Below are 18,579 nucleotides of genomic sequence, written 5' to 3'. Positions count from 1 at the left end.
TGCACTGGAGGCGTGATATGGCAAAATGCAGCAACCAGATTGTGCACAGCAAGCTCTCGCAAACAGGAATATGAAAATTACCAGATAATCTGTTTTCTGCGATGCTGATTGAAGCATAAATACTCTCCAAAGCACCAGGGGATAAGTCCCTTTCTTCCTTCAAATTGTACATCGGATTTTTTTAAACAGCCACCTGAATAAAGGACTTCGGTTTAACGGCTCATCCAAAGAGACGGAGTCTCCCACAGTGCAGCATCCCCTCAATCCTACACTGGAGAGTCAGCCTTGATTTTCACCTGAGGAAGGAGCAGCGCTCCGAAAGCTAGTGACATCGAAACAAGCCTGTTGGACTTTAACCTGGTGTTGTAAGACTTCGTACTGTGCTCACCCCAGTCCAACGCCGGCATCTCCACATCTTGATTTTCATGGTCAAGTTCACCACAACAACAACACCAGTGACGGGGACAGGGGGAACGCTCCCTGCCCCCTCCCTGACAGTCAGTCAGAAGGCACACACCTCTCCAGCTCTGCCCATGCGCGCCTGGACCTGGGAGTAAACTTGCTGCTGATTAGTGGGAGTTGAGCAGACGCTGTGACCAATCAGAAGGCGGTTTGTTATGTGAGGCCGGTAACGGGGATGCGGAGTTTGTGACGGAGCCTGGACTGAGGCGGCAGCTGCTCCCCCGCCCGACTGGAACCGACCTTCTGCAAGCGGCTCACATGACGATTGTGCCATGAATTTGGGGTAATTTGTGCCTTTTAAAGCACATCCGTCATGTTACTTACCAGCGAGTAGCTCGCCCGTCGTTGCGTTGCCACCCCGCCCGCCGTCGCTAGGGAGCAGATTTGCTGTAATTATAGCTGACGGATGAGCTGAGTTTTTAAGTGTCTGTCAAAGAAGAATAAATTCACTTTTATCACGTCCCAGTGAATTACTTTTCGTGGGCAGACGTTGTGGTTGTTTGTACACCCAGAATCTTAGCTCAGTTTCAAACCATTTGGCCCAAGTGGTGTCCCCACCGGCTTACTGCTAGAACGCTGCGGCTGGTCTCTTTCGGCCTTCTACTCCTGGGTTCTTCTCCCATCTCCCCACATAAACGAAGTGCCTCCTCCCTGGAACCATCTGCACTTCAGAATAGTTTTTTTTTAAACATTCTAAGTTGTGGTGCTTGGAATTGGACTCCGTATCCCAGTTGAGGTTCAACCAATGTTTTACAAATGCGTATCATGACAACCTTGTTTCTGTACCCCTTGCTCTATTTAAAACCCCAGGATCTGCATTTTCTCAACCTGCCATACCATGGTAGGGCGGCACGGTAGCGCATGCTTCACAGCTCCAGGGTCCCAGGTTCGATTCCCAGCTTGGTTTGCTGTCTGTGCGGAGTCTACACGTTCTCCCCGTGTCTGTGTGGATTTCCTCAGGCTCCTCCAGTTTCCTCCCACAGTCCAAAAATGTGCAGGCTAGGTGGATTGGCCATGCTAAATTAATACACCCACGTGTGTCTGCACTACTTATAGAATTGTATCCTTTCTTTATGTTGCCTCCTTGTTCCTCTTGTCAAAGTGTATTACATCACAGTTCTCTGCATTAAATATTACCACTCTTGTGCCTGTCCGTCCCATCATGTTTGTGTCCTCTTGAAGTCTTTCATAAGAACATAACTAGGTGCAGGAGTTGGCAATTCAACCCCTCAATCCTGCTCCACCATTCAATACTATCATATCTGAACTCCGCTCAACCTCAATTCTATTCCTGCCTGTTCTCCGTAACCCTTTCAACCCATTTACTAATTAAAAATCTATAATTCTCCACCTTACATCCACTCACTGTCCCAACATCTACTGCACTTAAGTAGTGAATTCCACAGATTCCATTGAGAGAAGTAATTTCTCATCTGTTTTAAATCTCCAACCCCTTATCAGAAAACTATGATCTCTGAATCTCGATTTCTGCACAAGAGGAAGCATTTGCTCTATGTCTACTTTGTCAATATTTTGTATACCTCAATTTGATCTGCTCTCATTCTTTGAAACTCGAGAGACTATAGGCCTAAACTGCTCATTCTCTCTTTATAAGACAAACCCCTCATTTCTGGGATTAATCTAGTTAACCTCCTCTGAACTGCCTCCAATGCTCAAATAAGGGGACCAAAACTGTACACAATCCTCCAGGTGTAGTGTCGCCAATGCTTTGTACAGTTGCAGTAACAGTTCCCTACTTTTATACTCTCTTCCTTCAACTATAAAGGCCCAAATTGCATTTGCCTTCCTCATTATCTGCATGCTAATTTTCTGCGATCCATGTATGAGAACACCCAGATCCCTCTGCACCAAAGCATGATTGTGATCCTCCTCGGTGCAGCATACTATGTTTTGTCACCTGCAAATTATATGATTGTGTCCTGTACATCCAAGTGTAGGTCGTTAGTATATCAAGAAAACTGAACACCTTCCTTCAGTGCGAAAAACAATCCTTCCCTGCTGTTTCCGGTCACTTGACCAACTTCCTATTTATGCCATTGTTTTTGGTTTTCCCGTGAACCTCAACTATTCAGGCAAAGCTATTATGTGGAACTTTATCAAATGCTAGAATACAAGGGCCGGGATGTACATATGAGGCTGTATAAGGCTCTGCTTGGACCCCCTTTGGAGTATTGTGAGAAGTTTTGGGGCCTGTATCTAAGGAAGGCCTTGGAAAGGGTCCAGAGGAGGTTCACAAGAATGTCCTTGGAATGAAGAGCTTGTTGTATGAGGAACGATTGAGGACTCTGAGTCTGCACTCGTTGGAGTTTAGAAGGATGAGGGGCGATCTTATTGAAACTTACAGGATACTATGAGGCCTGGATAGAGTGGACGTGGAGGGGATGTTTCCACTTGTAGGAAAAACTAGAACCAGCGGACACAATCTCAGACTAAAGGGATGATCCTTTAAAATAAAGATGAGGAGGAATTTCTTCAGCCAGGGGGTGGTGAATCTGTGGAACTCTTTACCGCAGAAGGCTGTGGAGGACAAATCATTGAGTGTCTTGAAGACAGAGATAGATAGATTCTTCATTAGTAAGAGGATCAGGGATTATGGGGAGAAGGCAGGAGAATGGGGATGAGAAAATATCAACCATGATTGAATGGCGGAGCTCCTATGTCTTATGGTCTTATGGCCTCTTGGAAATCTATATTGTTACGACACCCTAGGCGCAGTGCATGGCTAATTCCAGCCCCACTTGACCCCGGAGTCGCAACATAATTGAAATTAACTTTTAATTTAAAATATCCAATGTCTTAGGCTGACCAAAAACTACAGGCACCAGGTTTCTACATTTAGACACAATTAACTTTATTAACAGTAACTATAATTAAATAGGCAACAAATACAACTGGCGAATTACTGCTTAATTTCTAACCCCCCCCCCCCCCCATTTTAATTCACCCCAGCCTTTTATATTATATATAGACAAACAAACACAAGGGAAAGGGGAGTGTAAAATAGTGATGAAAGTAAAATAAAAAGTTTTTGTTTCAGATGGACGTCTTCCAGTTCGTTCCTTCTTCAAACTAGGCTTTCAGATGGATGTTATCTTTTCTTTCAACTTGTGATGGTTTTCACTGTAGACTCCGAAATCGCAGGCAACCAGCTTTTGAGAGAGGCAGAGACATCTTCTTAGGGTCTAGAATCATCTAATACAAAGAGTAGGCAGCAGTGAGAGAGAGAGCTGCTTTCACCTTGTGGGCCCAGTGGCTTCTCCTGGTTCTCTGGAAAACCCCACCAGACAGGAACCAATTGCTCTTGGTTGCTGGGCAGAATACTGTCCCTGGCCAATTCATTGGCCACCAGCCAACTAATCTAAACAAACTCCTCTAATCTCTTGGGTGCCATAAAGTCTGGGTTCTAATGCACAAAATACAAAACTTTATAATGCAGCGTACTATTTTGACACTTCTTTACTTCCTCTGCTCGTTTTATGTCTCCATTAATGATCCATGTACCAAAAACATTAAAGACAAAATAAATGAAATAGGAACTAAGGGAATGAACAGGAAGGGCCCTTACACTATGTCACATTACTCTCAACCTTACCTCATCACAAAAATTTCAAGTTAGCTAAACACAAATTGTCTTTAACAAATCTTTGCTCGTTCTCCTTAATTAATCTACACTTTCTAACTGATTGTTAATTTTATCATAGATTACCTTTTTTTTTAAAGCCTTCCTACTCCAGAGATTAAACTAACCGGCCTGTAGTTGCTGGATTTATCCTTGCACCTTATTTTGGACAAGGACATAACATTGTCAAAATGCCTGTCCTTTGGCACAATCCGTTATCGAAAGGGGATTGGTTCTGTACCTCAACAATTTCCACCCACGTTATGCTCCTTAACATCCTTGGATGCACCCTATCCAATCTGGTGACTTGTCTACATTATTGCAGCCTTTCTACTATTTTCTATCAATTTTTAGTCCACCCAATATCCCACTTATCACCTTTCATTATGACCTTGACAGCATCTTCCTTGGTAAAGAGGCATAGTAAGCCATGCCCTCAGCCTCTCTGAACATAAAACCCCATCTTTTGATCCCTAATCAGTGCCGCCTTTCCTCTTATCTTTTTCGTATTTATATGCCCATGGAAGACCTTTGGATTCCCTTTCATGATAACTGTTGCTCTTCTTGGTATCACAGTGATTAGCACTGTAGCTTCACAGCTCCAGGGTCCCAGGTTCGATTCCTGGCTTGAGTCACTGTCTGTGCGGAGTCTGCACGTTCTCCCCGTGTCTGCGTGGGTTTCCTCTGGGTGCCCCGATTTCCTCCCGCAGTCCAAAGATGTGCAGGTTAGGTGGATTGGCCATGCTAAATTGCCCTTGGTGTCCAAAAAAAAGGTTAGGTGGGGTTACTGGGTTACGGGGATAGGTTGGAAGTATGGGCTTAAATGAGGTGCTCTTTCCGAGGACCGGTGCAGACTCGATGGGCCGAATGGCCTCCTTCTGCACTGTAAATTCTATGATTCTCTCTTTGCCTCGCTTTTCTTTTTAATTTCCCCTCTCATCATATTTTCATTTGTATTTTCAATCAGACATTTGGCATATGATTCCTTTTTCTGCTTCATCTTACTCTCTTTTGTCATTCAAGGAGTTCTAACTTTGGTCTTGTCTTACCTCCTTGTGGGAATGTGCATTAATGGTTATTGAACCATCCCCTTTTTAAAGGATGCCTACTGTTCCTTTAGAGTTCTACCTCCTGTTTGTACCGATGTGGACTACGACCTTTGGCAAATTACATTTTCCCCTCCGAGTAGCCAATCAGTGACATCCTCAGCACCAGGAAGGCAACCTACTATGCTAGCATCATGTCTGTGGCTGCAGATACTCCTATATGTTCCTCCTAACTATAGAATCTCCTATTACTATTGCATTCCCAATCTTCCTGCCAGATTACAATTTATCTGTGACTGATTAGTTTTCAGCCCACTGAAATTTACCTTCCTCCAATTAAGTAATTTTGCTGCTCTAGATTGTTCCTTGTCCTTTTCAATGTCTAACCTAAACTTTATAATTCAATGATCACTGCCTCCTACGGTGCCCCTCTCCCCATTGACAATTGATCCACTTGATCCACCTCATTCCCCAGAATGAGATCCAAAAATACTTCCTCTCAAGGACAAAATACTCTAGATGCTGGAACTCTGAAATGAAAACAGAAAATTCTAAAAATACTCGGGTCAGCCAGCATTTGTGGAGCGAGAAATGGAGATTATGCACTCAAATGTTAATGGTTTCTCTCTCTGCAGATGCTGCCGGACTGCTAAGTATTTACAGCATTTACTGTTTTTTCCCTCCTGTTTCCTTCCTCTTTGGGTTGAAAACATACTGATCTAGAAAACTCTTCTGAATATACTTCAGAAATTCATCCCCCTCTTTATATTAATTATTCTAATATAAGGATAGTATAGTTCCCCATTACCACTGTATAGGTTTTGCATCTCTGCGATTTCTCCCCAAATTTGCACTTTCAAATCTTTCCTGATGACAGAATATACCCAGTAGAATAATAATACTTCTCTTTCTTAATTCTAACCAAATAAAACCTAAATTTGACCCTTCCAAGGCCCAATCTTTCTTCAGTCTAGTAATATTTATCTTAATACTGCTTCCTCCTCATTCCTTTCCTATCTTTCCTAAATATCCAAGAATATTTAATATTCTGCCCTTTTCCAATCTTCTTCCTTCCCCATGTGTTATGGACTTTGTTCTCGCTGCTCTCCCAAAACGTAATTCGAAATGTAATACTGTTTGCAGAGAGAGGTGCACTCTGGGGATTACAATCTAACTGGTCTTGCTTGACTGTTGGGATGTCACCCACTCTCCCTCTGCCTGCACATCCTTAAGCTGTGCTGTGACTGTTTCTTTTTAAATGTACTATTCACAAAACTCTTGTCTCCTGAATGCACTGAAGTAACTGCAATGCTGCTTAAGCACAAAACCCAGAACCTGAGCTCCCAGCTAATGAAAGTTCCTGTACATGTGGTCGTTGATGACACAGGGCGTGTCTTGGGTGTTCCCACTTGGAGAAGGATGTGCATCTAACAGTATTGAGATGCCCTGCCATCCCTCAATTTATTAAAATTAAATTTCAGAAATAAAGCTTAAGGTTATTAAAACAAATAGAAGATTTAAAGTTAGGTTTAATTATTCCAGTTCCTTATCTTGGAATTGTCTCCGCTTGATACTTAATCCCTGTATTGGTCTCAGTTCCCTTGGTTTCTGTCACCCCTTCCTCTCCACGCCCAATATCCTCCCTATGACATTCTTTCAATTAATGCCTGTGCTCCTCCGAGCTCAAGCCTGCAGTGCCTTTTATCCTGCTCTTCTCCGACAGCTTCTGCTCCTCCTGGTTTGGGGCCTGCTCTACTGCTGTGCTTTTTATCCTGTTCTGCCTTTGTTCAGCCTGGGCTCCTCCTGACCTTTCACCAAATAGATGCTACAGATGGCGATCAATTGCCAGTTATGTTTGGTGTTTGTGAAGACACGAGGAGAACTCTTTGCTCATCAAACAGTATAAATGTCCAGCTGAGCTGGCAAGGCCAATATCGTCTAAAAGCAAACATAGTACATTACAGTGCAGTACAGGCCCTTCGGCCCTCCATGTGGACATTCCCTTGGCATTGCACTACAACATTATCCTAGCTAATGTATTCCAGTCCTTCGATTCTAAGAAGCTGAAAGATTTACTGACTGAGCCAAACTGACATATGGGAGGAGTGGCAAAAGTGTTTCGTCAACACCTTTTGCTAGGCCTAATTCGGCTTACCAGAATTAATAGCCTGACAAAAGAACTGACTGGATCAGAAAATCAGTATGTTTTATTAAAAAAAAACCCACAAGTGTGTGAAATTATTCCTTCAGGTGATTGGCTTAGGGAGTTTACCGAAATTATAATTTGTTGTTTCCTCCTGTGGTGCCAGCTTATTTAAAAGAAATGGGTTAATCAATTTGCTGAAAGAGTAGAGAAATGAATTGTAGAAATTTACTTTATTGCCATTCTCAAGGTCATCAGAATTATTATTATTTTTGATTTACTTGATGTTTTACCATGTTTAAGAATAACTAAACAAAGCTACTGATAGATCTACAGAGGAATAGTCTGTATGTCCTGTATGGAATAACATGCACAACAACAGCATTTATTTTGTCTTGTAAAAAAATGTTTTTATTGACTTTTTTGTAGTATACAAAACAAATAAGCATGGACAAACCGGATCAAGAAACTTATTTACACGTCGGTCGGTTTCAACTATTTACATACTTCGTCACACTTCTTACATTATTTGCAGTGGTGGTTATTTATTTTTTCTTTAACATATTAAAAACATTGTGGGATGACTATGCCTTCAGCTGCCTAGGCCAGCCAATGATGGTGGGTTGGATATGCTAAATTGTCCCTAGGTGGGGTTATGGGGATAGGATGGGTTTTTGGACCAAGGTTAGGTGCTCTTTTAGAGGGTTGGTGCAGACGTGATGGGCTGAATGGCCTCCTTCTGCACCGTAAGGATTCTATGAAAAGGAGGTGGCAGATTGCACAATGATTTGGAAAAAGTGTTTGGGGAGAAGATTGTTGTATTGAAGGATAGGGCTGGCTATTGAAGTAATTGAGTCTGATGGCAAGAGGGTTTCAGCATCAATTGGGCGGGTATGGATGGAGGCAGTTGATGTCACTGCAATGTAAACAGGCAGCCTTTGTGTTGCAGAGAATATAAGATTGAAAGTTGATTTAGCATCAAATATGATACAGGATTGCAGACGGTCTGCTTCAGCTTGACACAGTGACTGGACAGGGTCTTGGAATAAGGGATAAAAGACAAAGTTTGTCATCGGGGCTAAAGGCAATGATTTCGGTCTTTGCAATGTTTTAATTGGAGGAAATTATAGCTTATCCGAGACCAGATTTTGGACAACCCTGAGAGCTCAAGAGGAGAGATTGCACGAGATTGTATATGTGAGTGTCATCAGTGTACATGGAAAACAAGGACTTCCAAGGTGATGGTGCAGGGGAGAAAACAAAGTTATTACTACAATTAAATATGTAAGTGAGGGCAATGGCGACGAGGTATTGGATGACAATGTTCTGTCAACCAAGCTGCAGAGAGGAAGTAATGCACCACGGTCACAGAGAATGACACTGATGATTTAATGATGTTGATGAATTTGGTTAGATCTGTATCAGTAGTGTGGAAGAGGAGAAAACTGATTTGAAGGCATTCAAATTAGTAGATTTGGGAGTAAGGTTCACACATGTGGAATGTAGGTTCATATTCAAAGAAACAACAGGGAGAGAGGGTGGCATGGATCTTGTGCATGAGATGAACTTGTTGAAAGCAGTGGGAAGCTGGGAGAGAAATTTGAGAAGAGTGGCGGTGATGGAATCAGGGCTATGGTGGGATGGAGGATGGAATTGGGCTTGATGCATACTCTGCTTTAGGGACATGCCACTTGCCTAAGTTCTGAGTGTTTGGTTAACATTCATGAGAGCAGGACTTCCGGGTGCGGCGATGACCAGCTGAGTCGCACGTTTCGGCAGCTCCCGGTGGAACGGACTTTTGGGCTCTTAATAAGAGCCCCAACGGCAATTTTAACGGCTAAAAGTACTGTGCGGTGAACCAGAAGGGAATCCCCCCTGGCTACGGATGAAAAAAGGAGAGGAAGGTGGCCGGATTGCGGTGGATCCTTTAGAGCAGCGGCAAGGAAGGCAAGCAAAAACCAAGATGGCGTCGGAAGGTGGCAGTTTAATATGGGGCCCTGAACAACACGAGTTTTTGAAACGCTGCGTGGAAGAACTCAAAAAGGAAATGAAGAAGGAGCTGTTGGCCCCGATATTATAGGCGATCGAAGGGCTACAGGAGGAGCAAAAGACCCAGGAGCGGGAGCTTCGGGTCGTGAAGGCAAAGGCTGCCGAGAATGATGACGACATACAGGGCCTGGTGGTGAAGACGGAGATGCACGAGGCACACCATAAGCGATGTGTGGAAAGGCTGGAGGCGCTGGAGAACAACGCGAGGAGGAACAACCTAAGGATTCTTGGTCTTCCTGAAGGTGCGGAGGGAGCGGACGTCGGGGCATATGTGAGCACGATGCTGCACTCGTTAATGGGAGCGGATGCCCCGGCGGGTCCGCTGGAGGTGGAGGGAGCATACCGAGTGATGGCGCGAGGACCGAGAGCAGGAGAAATTCCTAGAGCCGTAGTGGTGAGATTCCTCCGTTTTAAGGATAGAGAGATGGTCCTTAGATGGGCAAAGAAAACTCGGAGCAGTAAGTGGGAGAACGCGGTGATCCGCGTATACCAAGACTGGAGTGCGGAGGTGGCGAGAAGGAGGGCGAGCTTTAATCGGGCCAAGGCGGTGCTTCACAAAAAGAAGATAAAATTCGGAATGCTGCATCCGGCAAGACTGTGGGTCACATATCAAGGGAGGCACCACTACTTTGAGACTTTTATCGTGGAAGAAAAATTGGAATGAGCGTGTTATTAAAAAAAGAATGTTTGAAACAAAGTGGTGGGGCGAGTATGGGGGGCGAAGAGGGGGGTAAAAGGGGGGGAAAGAGGAGTTTTATGTTATTAATCCTGCGATGTGGTAACTTTTCTCTCTTCCACAGGAGGTGGTGGGGAGAGGAAAGGAGGTGGAGGAGATGGGGCGTTGGCCATTGGGGGCGGGGCCAAGGGGGAAGCGCGGGCTCGGTTCCCGCGCTATGATAATCATGGCGGGAATAGGGAAGCAGGAAGGAGGGGGCGTCGCACGGTGCGAGCCGAGGTCACGGGGGGAAGCCGAGGTCGGCCAGAGTTTGCTGACTTCTGGGAGCAACATGGGGGGTGTAACTACGCTAGTGGGGGATCTAGCGGGGGGTGGGAGGGGGGAATTATTGGGCTGCTGCTGCTGGGGAGAGGGGGGAGCTGGTATGGGGTGGGATGGGCGGGGGGGGCACGGCCTGGGGGGGACACAGCTGCGTGGGAACCGGGTGAGGAGCTGGAAAAAGGGGATGGCTAATCGACAAGGGGGGGGGGGGGTAAAAAGCCCCCCAACCCGGCTGATCACGTGGAACATGAGAGGGCTGAACGGGCCGATAAAGAGGGCACGGGTACTCGCACACCTTAAGAAACTTAAGGCAGACGTGGTTATGTTACAGGAAACACACCTGAAACTGATAGACCAGGTGAGACTACGCAAAGGTTGGGTGGGGCAGGTGTTCCATCCGGGGCTAGATGCGAAAAACAGGGGGGTGGCTATATTAGTGGGGAAGCGGGTAATGTTTGAGGCAAAGACTATAGTGGCGGATAGCGGGGGCAGATACGTGATGGTGAGTGGCAAACTACAGGGGGAGACGGTGGTTTTGGTAAACTTATATGCCCCGAACTGGGATGATGCCAATTTTATGAGGCGTATGCTAGGACGCATCCCGGACCTAGAGGTGGGAAAGTTGGTAATGGGGGGAGATTTCAATACGGTGTTGGAACCAGGGCTGGACAGGTCGAGGTCCAGGACTGGAAGGAGGCCGGCAGCAGCCAAGGTGCTTAAAGATTTTATGGAGCAGATGGGAGGAGTAGACCCGTGGAGATTTAGCAGACCTAGGAGTAAGGAGTTTTCGTTTTTCTCCTATGTCCACAAAGTCTATTCACGAATAGACTTTTTTGTTTTGGGAAGGGCGTTGATCCCGAAGGTGAGGGGGACGGAGTATACGGCTATAGACATTTCGGATCACGCTCCACATTGGGTGGACTTGGAGATAGGGGAGGAAACAGAAGGGCGCCCACCCTGGAGAATGGACATGGGACTAATGGCAGATGAGGGGGTGTGTCTAAGGGTGAGTGGGTGCATTGAAAAGTACTTGGAACTCAATGATAATGGGGAGGTCCAGATGGGAGTGGTCTGGGAGGCGCTGAAGGCAGTGGTTAGAGGGGAGCTGATATCAATAAGGGCACATAAAGGGAAGCAGGAGAGTAAGGAACGGGAGCGGTTGCTGCAAGAACTTCTGAGGGTGGACAGGCAATATGCGGAGGCACCGGAGGAGGGACTGTACAGGCAAAGGCAAAGGCTACATGTAGAATTTGACTTGCTGACAACGGGTACTGCAGAGGCACAGTGGAGGAAGGCACAGGGTGTACAGTACGAATATGGGGAGAAGGCGAGCAGGTTGCTGGCCCACCAATTGAGGAAAAGGGGAGCAGCGAGGGAAATAGGGGGAGTGAGGGATGAGGAAGGAGAGATGGAGCGGGGAGCGGAGAGAGTGAATGGAGTGTTCAAGGCATTTTATAAAAAATTATACGAAGCTCAACCCCCGGATGGGAGAGAGAGAATGATGGGCTTTCTGGACCGGCTGGAATGTCCCAAGGTGGAGGAGCAGGAAAGGGTGGGACTGGGAGCACAGATTGAAATAGAGGAAGTAGTGAAAGGAATAAGGAGCATGCAGGCGGGGAAGGCTCCGGGACCGGATGGATTCCCAGTTGAATTTTACAGGAAATATGTGGACTTGCTCGCCCCGCTACTGATGAGGACCTTTAATGAGGCAAAGGAAAGGGGACAGCTGCCCCTGACTATGTCTGAGGCAACGATATCGCTTCTCCTAAAGAAGGAAAAGGACCTTCAATGCGGGTCCTATAGACCTATTTCCCTCCTAAATGTAGACGCTAAGATTCTGGCCAAGGTAATGGCAATGAGGATAGAGGATTGTGTCCCGAGGGTGGTCCATGAGGACCAAACTGGGTTTGTGAAGGGGAGACAGCTGAATACGAATATACGGAGGCTGCTAGGGGTAATGATGATGCCCCCACCAGAGGGGGAAGCGGAGATAGTGGTGGCGATGGATGCCGAGAAAGCATTTGATAGAGTGGAGTGGGATTATCTGTGGGAGGTGCTGAGGAGATTTGGTTTTGGAGATGAATATGTTGGATGGGTGCAGCTGTTGTATAGGGCCCCAGTGGCGAGTGTGGTCACGAATGGACGGGGATCTGCATACTTTCGGCTCCATAGAGGGACAAGGCAGGGATGCCCTCTGTCCCCATTATTGTTTGCACTGGCGATTGAGCCCCTGGCAATAGCATTGAGGGGTTCCAAGAAGTGGAGGGGAGTACTTAGAGGAGGAGAAGAACACCGGGTATCTCTGTATGCAGATGATTTGTTATATGTAGCGGACCCGGCGGAGGGGATGCCAGAGATAATGTGGACACTTCGGGAGTTTGGAGAATTCTCAGGATATAAACTGAACATGGGGAAAAGTGAGTTGTTTGTGGTGCATCCAGGGGAGCAGAGCAGAGAAATAGAGGACTTTCCGCTGAGGAAGGTAACAAGGGACTTTTGTTACTTGGGGATCCAGATAGCCAAGAATTGGGGTACATTGCATAGGTTAAATTTAATGCGATTGGTGGAACAAATGGAGGAGGACTTCAAGAGATGGGACATGGTATCCCTGTCACTGGCAGGGAGGGTGCAGGCGGTTAAAATGGTAGTCCTCCTGAGATTTCTCTTTGTGTTTCAGTGCCTCCCGGTGGTGATCACGAAGGCTTTTTTCAAAAGGATCGAAAAGAGTATCATGGGTTTTGTGTGGGCCGGGAAGACCCCGAGAGTGAGGAAGGGATTCTTACAGCGTAGTAGGGATAGGGGGGGGGGGCTGGCACTACCGAGCCTAAGTGAGTACTACTGGGCCGCCAATATCTCAATGGTGAGTAAGTGGATGGGAGAAGAGGAGGGAGCGGCGTGGAAGAGATTGGAGAGGGCGTCCTGTAGGGGGACTAGCCTACAAGCTATGGTGACGGCCCCGTTGCCGTTCTCACCGAAGAAATACACCACAAGCCCGGTGGTGGTGGCAACTTTGAAAATTTGGGGACAGTGGAGACGGCATAGGGGAAAGACGGGAGCCTTGGTGGGGTCCCCGATAAGAAATAACCATAGGTTTGCCCCGGGGAGAATGGATGGGGGATTTGGAATATGGCAAAGAGCAGGAGTAACGCAACTGAAAGATCTGTTTGTGGATGGGAAGTTCGCAAGTCTGGGAGCGCTGACCGAGAAATATGGGTTGCCCCAAGGGAATGCATTCCGGTATATGCAACTGAGGGCTTTTGCGAGGCAATAAGGTGAGGGAATTCCCGCAGCTCCCGACGCATGAGGTGCAGGACAGAGTGATCTCAAAGACATGGGTGGGGGACGGTAAGGTGTCAGATATATATAGGGAAATGAGGGACGAGGGGGAGATTATGGTAGATGAGCTGAAAGGGAAATGGAAAGAAGAGCTGGGGAGGAGATTGAGGAGGGGCTGTGGGCGGATGCCCTAAGTAGGGTAAACTCATCGTCCTCGTGTGCCAGGCTAAGCCTGATTCAATTTAAGGTGTTACACAGGGCGCATATGACTGGAGCACGGCTCAGTAAATTTTTTTGGGTAGAGGATAGGTGTGCGAGATGCTCGAGAAGCCCAGTGAATCACACCCACATGTTCTGGTCATATCCGGCACTACAGGGGTTCTGGGTGGGGGTGACAAAGGTGCTTTCGAAAGTAGTGGGGGTCCAGGTCGAACCAAGCTGGGAATTGGCTATATTTGGGGTTGCACAAGAGCCGGGAGTACAGGAGGCGAGAGAGGCCGATGTTTTGGCCTTTGCGTCCCTAGTAGCCCGGCGCAGGATACTGTTGATGTGGAAGGAAGCCAAGCCCCCGGGGGTGGAGACCTGGATAAAAGACATGGCAGGGTTTATAAAGCTGGAATGGATTAAGTTCGTCCTAAGGGGATCGGCTCAAGGGTTCACCAGGCGGTGGCAACCGTTCGTCGAATACCTCACAGAAAGATAGAGGGAATGGAAAAGAAGAAGGTAGCAGCAGCAGCCCAGGGGGGAGGAACCAGAAGGACTCTCAGGGTTGTTAATATATATGTATAATATGTATAGGTCGTTGCTATAAATAATTGTATATTGGACTGTTAAATCATATTTTTGGAGAGTGTTTATCTGAGACAAGGCAGTTGCCTTTTAGTTTTAGTTTTTTCTTTGCTTATAAAACAGGTCATTGTTATTTATACTGTTATATTATTGTGTAAAGGATACACAATGTACTGTGATGGTTGACCAAAAATTTTCAATAAAATATTAAAAAAAAAAAAAAAACATTCGTGAGAGCAGAGGCTTATGAGTGGCCAGTTGTGCAGAGGGATACCTGTTTGTGGACTGACAGGACTAGGGTCTCTATACATTGCTCAAAATTGTGAATACACTGTCATGCTCATTTCTTTTCATTTTTCTTATTTTAAAATAAAATGTAGATTTAGTGTAACTGCTAGCCATTTGCTTTCTTATTTAAAATAATCAGACAATCATTTTTCAATCTGCATTGTCAATATTAAATTTAACTCCCTTCAACAGTTTGTACTGGAGAAAATAAATTTTATGAATTTCCCATTGTACTGCCTTACAAAACATGCTAATGCATTTGGATTGCTATGTCGAAAGAATACAAAGAAAAATGTTCTGTTTCGTTAATTTTCTGACCTGCTACCACCACCCCCTTTCACCAATCCAAATGAAGGTGTAAATTTCTGAGGTCCACGTTCTCTAATCTTCATACGTTGCTCATTTCTGAGACAATAAGTGTTTAGTGTAGTCTGGGTTTTCACCTGGCCTTCGTTAGGCAATCCCTGTTTCCCAACAGGAATCTAGATGCTGATCAGGTGTGGGAACTCTGGCAGGTATTTTTCACTTTCTCTTGCAAGACTGATGAAGCTAACAGTAATAATTCTCCTTTTTGAGATCAACAAACTGTGCTGAACTGAGAATTAAATCTGTAACCTTCTTGCCTGGATAGCTAAGTTACATGTTGATTTTGTCTGCTTAGTAAATGCAACATTTTGAGGATTGTCAGACAAATATAGTGTTATTTGTGCGGACACTCGCCCTCGGCTCCTTGTATAGTAACTTTAAGGTGGAAGCGTGAGTTGTGAGGAGAATGCAAGATGCTTCAAGGAGATGGTAAGTGAATGGACAATAATTTGGCAGATGGAATACAATGTGGAGAAATGTGAGGTTATTCACTGGTTGGAAAAACAGAAATATAAACTATTTCTTAAATGGTGAGAAGTTGGTTGGTGTTGAATTTTAAAGGGACTGGTGTGTCCTTGTTCATGAGTCACTGAAAGCGAACAAGGAGGTACAGCAGCAACTAAGAAGGCAAATGGCATATTGGCCTTTATTGAAAGTGGGCTTGAGTACAAGAGTAAAGTTGTAGAAGAATGAGAGCTGATATTCAAACATACAAAGTTCTTACAGGGCTTTATGGGGTAGATGCAGAAAGGATGTTTCCACTGGCTGAGGTTTCTGGAACCACGGGACACGGTCTGAGAATAAGGGCAGACCGTTTAGGACTGAGATGAGGAGGAATTTTTTCAGAGAGTGATGAATCTTTAGAATTCCCTGTCCCAGAGGGCTGTGGAAGCTCCATCACTGAGCATGTTGAACACTGAGATTGATAGATTTCTATATATTACAAAGTTCAAGGGACATTGGGATTGTGCAGGAAAATGGTGATGAAGTAGATCAGCCATTATCTCATTGAATGGTGGTGCAGGCTTAAGGGTCTCATGGCCTACTCCTATTTTTTATGTTTCCCCCAAAATTGCTTTCTAAACAAGCAGCAGAACTCTGGTGTAGGTAGACACTGATCTCCTGAATTGATCAGTAATTGTGGAACCTATGGGAGGGAACAACACATACTTGAAACGTGTGCGCTTTAATTTAAAAAATAAATTTAAATGTTGGAGTTGGGCTTCATACACTTCTCTATACCAGCTCTACAAACGTTAATCACAGAAGTGCAAAATAACAACATGTTCCGGACAGCTTTGGTTGATGTGTAATGTTATGCATACTAACAATTTATGCTTGCTTGTAGAGATGGTTTGAAGCTTGAAAGACAATTTTTGAATGGAAAGCCTAAGTTAATTTTAGCACCTTGTGGTAAGTGATAATTTAGCAATTGATATTGTATTTAAAAACTGTTCATTTAAAATAGAAGTGACTGGCCAGGCTGACATTTATTGCCGACCCCTAATTGCCCTTGGGAAGGTGGTGATGAGTTACCTTCTTGAACCACTTCAGTCCATTTAGTGTAGGTACACTGCCAGTGCTTTTAGAAAGGGAGTTCCTGGATTTTGACCCATCGACAGTGAAGGAACAGAAGTTCTTTTGCTATCAAATGTGTGGAAGTTTATTTTTTCTCATCGCCCCATGGCTCCTGAAGTTTGGATTCATTAAGATTTTATTTACTTTGTTGAAATAGGATAATTGAATTTTATTTCCATTCTCCCCATATCATTTATGAGGTGCATGCTCGACCCTGCAATTAATAAGTTCCAGATCCAGACTTGTACTATAGATAAAAGTGAAAATTTGATTCCAGCCAAAAGGTGCCATCAATTCACATGAATTTCTGAAGGCAAAGGGGGAGATTCTGAAGGCAAAGGGGGGAAAGAAAACAGTACGAGATAGTTAACTGATTAACTTTCAGATTCGACCATTTGTGGGAGAGTTGTGTTCTGTTGTAAACTATGCAAGTCTAGTCTAAAGATGGTCTGCTTTATATTTTATTCTGTTAAGTTTTCAGACTTCTACTACAGATATTTTTCACGGCTTCAGCATCGACAATCCACTTTTGTAGACCAGGTATTGTTCCATATACCTGGAACATTTTAATGGGTTGTTATCAGTGTTGATGATTGGAAAAACTAGGTCACTGCATCTGAACAGGTATCTAGGGATGACTCAAACTACACAATTCAAAGAAAAAATCCTATTGGCACTAATCTGATAGTAGGTTACATGTTATTGTGTACAACCACGGAATTCCCTGGTGTATGTCCTGCATGACATTTGCTGCTGAGAAAAAAAAACGACAAGCTTCCTGACAAAGAACAGAACATTGCAGAAATGGTACAGAATTTTTTTTGTTGAAAGGAATTGATTTTGTGGATGTTACTGTCATTCAAATGAGTTGTAAACTCAAGGCTTGACCTATAAACCCCCCCAATTAAATCACTAGATAATGGCAAGGTATCACACTGGTTAGCATTGTTGCTTCACAGCGCCAGGGACCCGGGTTCAATTCCTGTCTTGGGTCACTGTCTGTGCGGAGTCTGCACGTTTTCCCCGTGTCTGCATGGGTTTCCTCCAGGTGCTCCGGTTTCCTCCCACAAGTCCTGAAAGATGTGCTTATTAAGTGAATTGAACGTTCTGAATACTCCCTTAGTGTATCCAAACAGGCGCCTTAGTGTGGCGACTAGGGGATTTTCACAGTAACTTCATTGCAGTGTAAATGTAAGCCGACTCGTGACACCAATAAAGATTATTATTATCAGTTCCAGTTACTCATATTTTCTATGGGCATAATTTTGGGTGGTAGCTGATCTGGGTCTCTTTATACACACTGCTGGAAATTAGTGGAAAAGGAAATCGGTAGCCCACATTAAGTTTGGCAAATTTGCTACTGCCTATTTTACCACATTAAAATTGAGAGATCTGCCCATTTGGGTGAGATTTTAACTATTTGATGGTCAGAGGAGCCTGTCAGCTGACCCCTCAGGTGCTAAGGAACGTCCGTGTGTTTTGAGGGCTAAGCCTTGTTATTATATGGTAGGTGCCATGTTGCAGCACTGGACCAGCACATCAGGATAGCACATGATTGACCCATAACTTCCTGGCTTCCCAGCATTGGATTTGGAGGGTATCCATCTGATTAATTCCCCGGTATAGGTTTATGTGACAATTGTCCAGAAGTACTAACTTCCCTTGGACAATTGCACTGCATGGGGTAGCTATGTGACAAAGCAATTTAAATTGTTAACTATGGATGGTTCTGCCAGTGTTACTTTAATAGTTATTCTGAAAATGTTACAAGAAATAGCACCCCCCCCCCCCCCCCCCCGCCCCGCCCGACTTGCCGCAACTATTCCACCTCCCCGACCAACCAAATTCCCATCCACTTAGCTTGGACACGTACCTTCTCCTTGGCCTGTCAATTTCACTGGGCCTTTACACCAACCTGCTTTACGGCAGCCAGTGCAGTGAAAAA

At 45.1% G+C, this 18,579-nt stretch overlaps 1 protein-coding gene across 2 annotated transcripts in view; it reads left to right on the top strand.

The window, feature by feature from the left end:
* The first annotated feature begins 588 nt into the window (after positions 1 to 588).
* Positions 589 to 18,579, top strand: part of ccdc66 (coiled-coil domain containing 66) — a 131,746-nt gene continuing 113,755 nt past the window's right edge. For both annotated transcript variants that reach the window (XM_072472458.1, XM_072472457.1), the window contains exons 1-2: positions 589 to 745; positions 16,405 to 16,469. In XM_072472458.1, the coding sequence (XP_072328559.1) occupies positions 735 to 745; positions 16,405 to 16,469 (76 nt within the window). In that variant the 5' untranslated portion in view covers positions 589 to 734. The remainder of the gene's footprint in view (positions 746 to 16,404; positions 16,470 to 18,579) is intronic.

Source organism: Scyliorhinus torazame, chromosome 13 (assembly GCF_047496885.1).
Source record: "Scyliorhinus torazame isolate Kashiwa2021f chromosome 13, sScyTor2.1, whole genome shotgun sequence".
NCBI lineage: Eukaryota > Metazoa > Chordata > Chondrichthyes > Carcharhiniformes > Scyliorhinidae > Scyliorhinus > Scyliorhinus torazame.
This window is presented reverse-complemented; position numbering and strand designations above follow the sequence as displayed.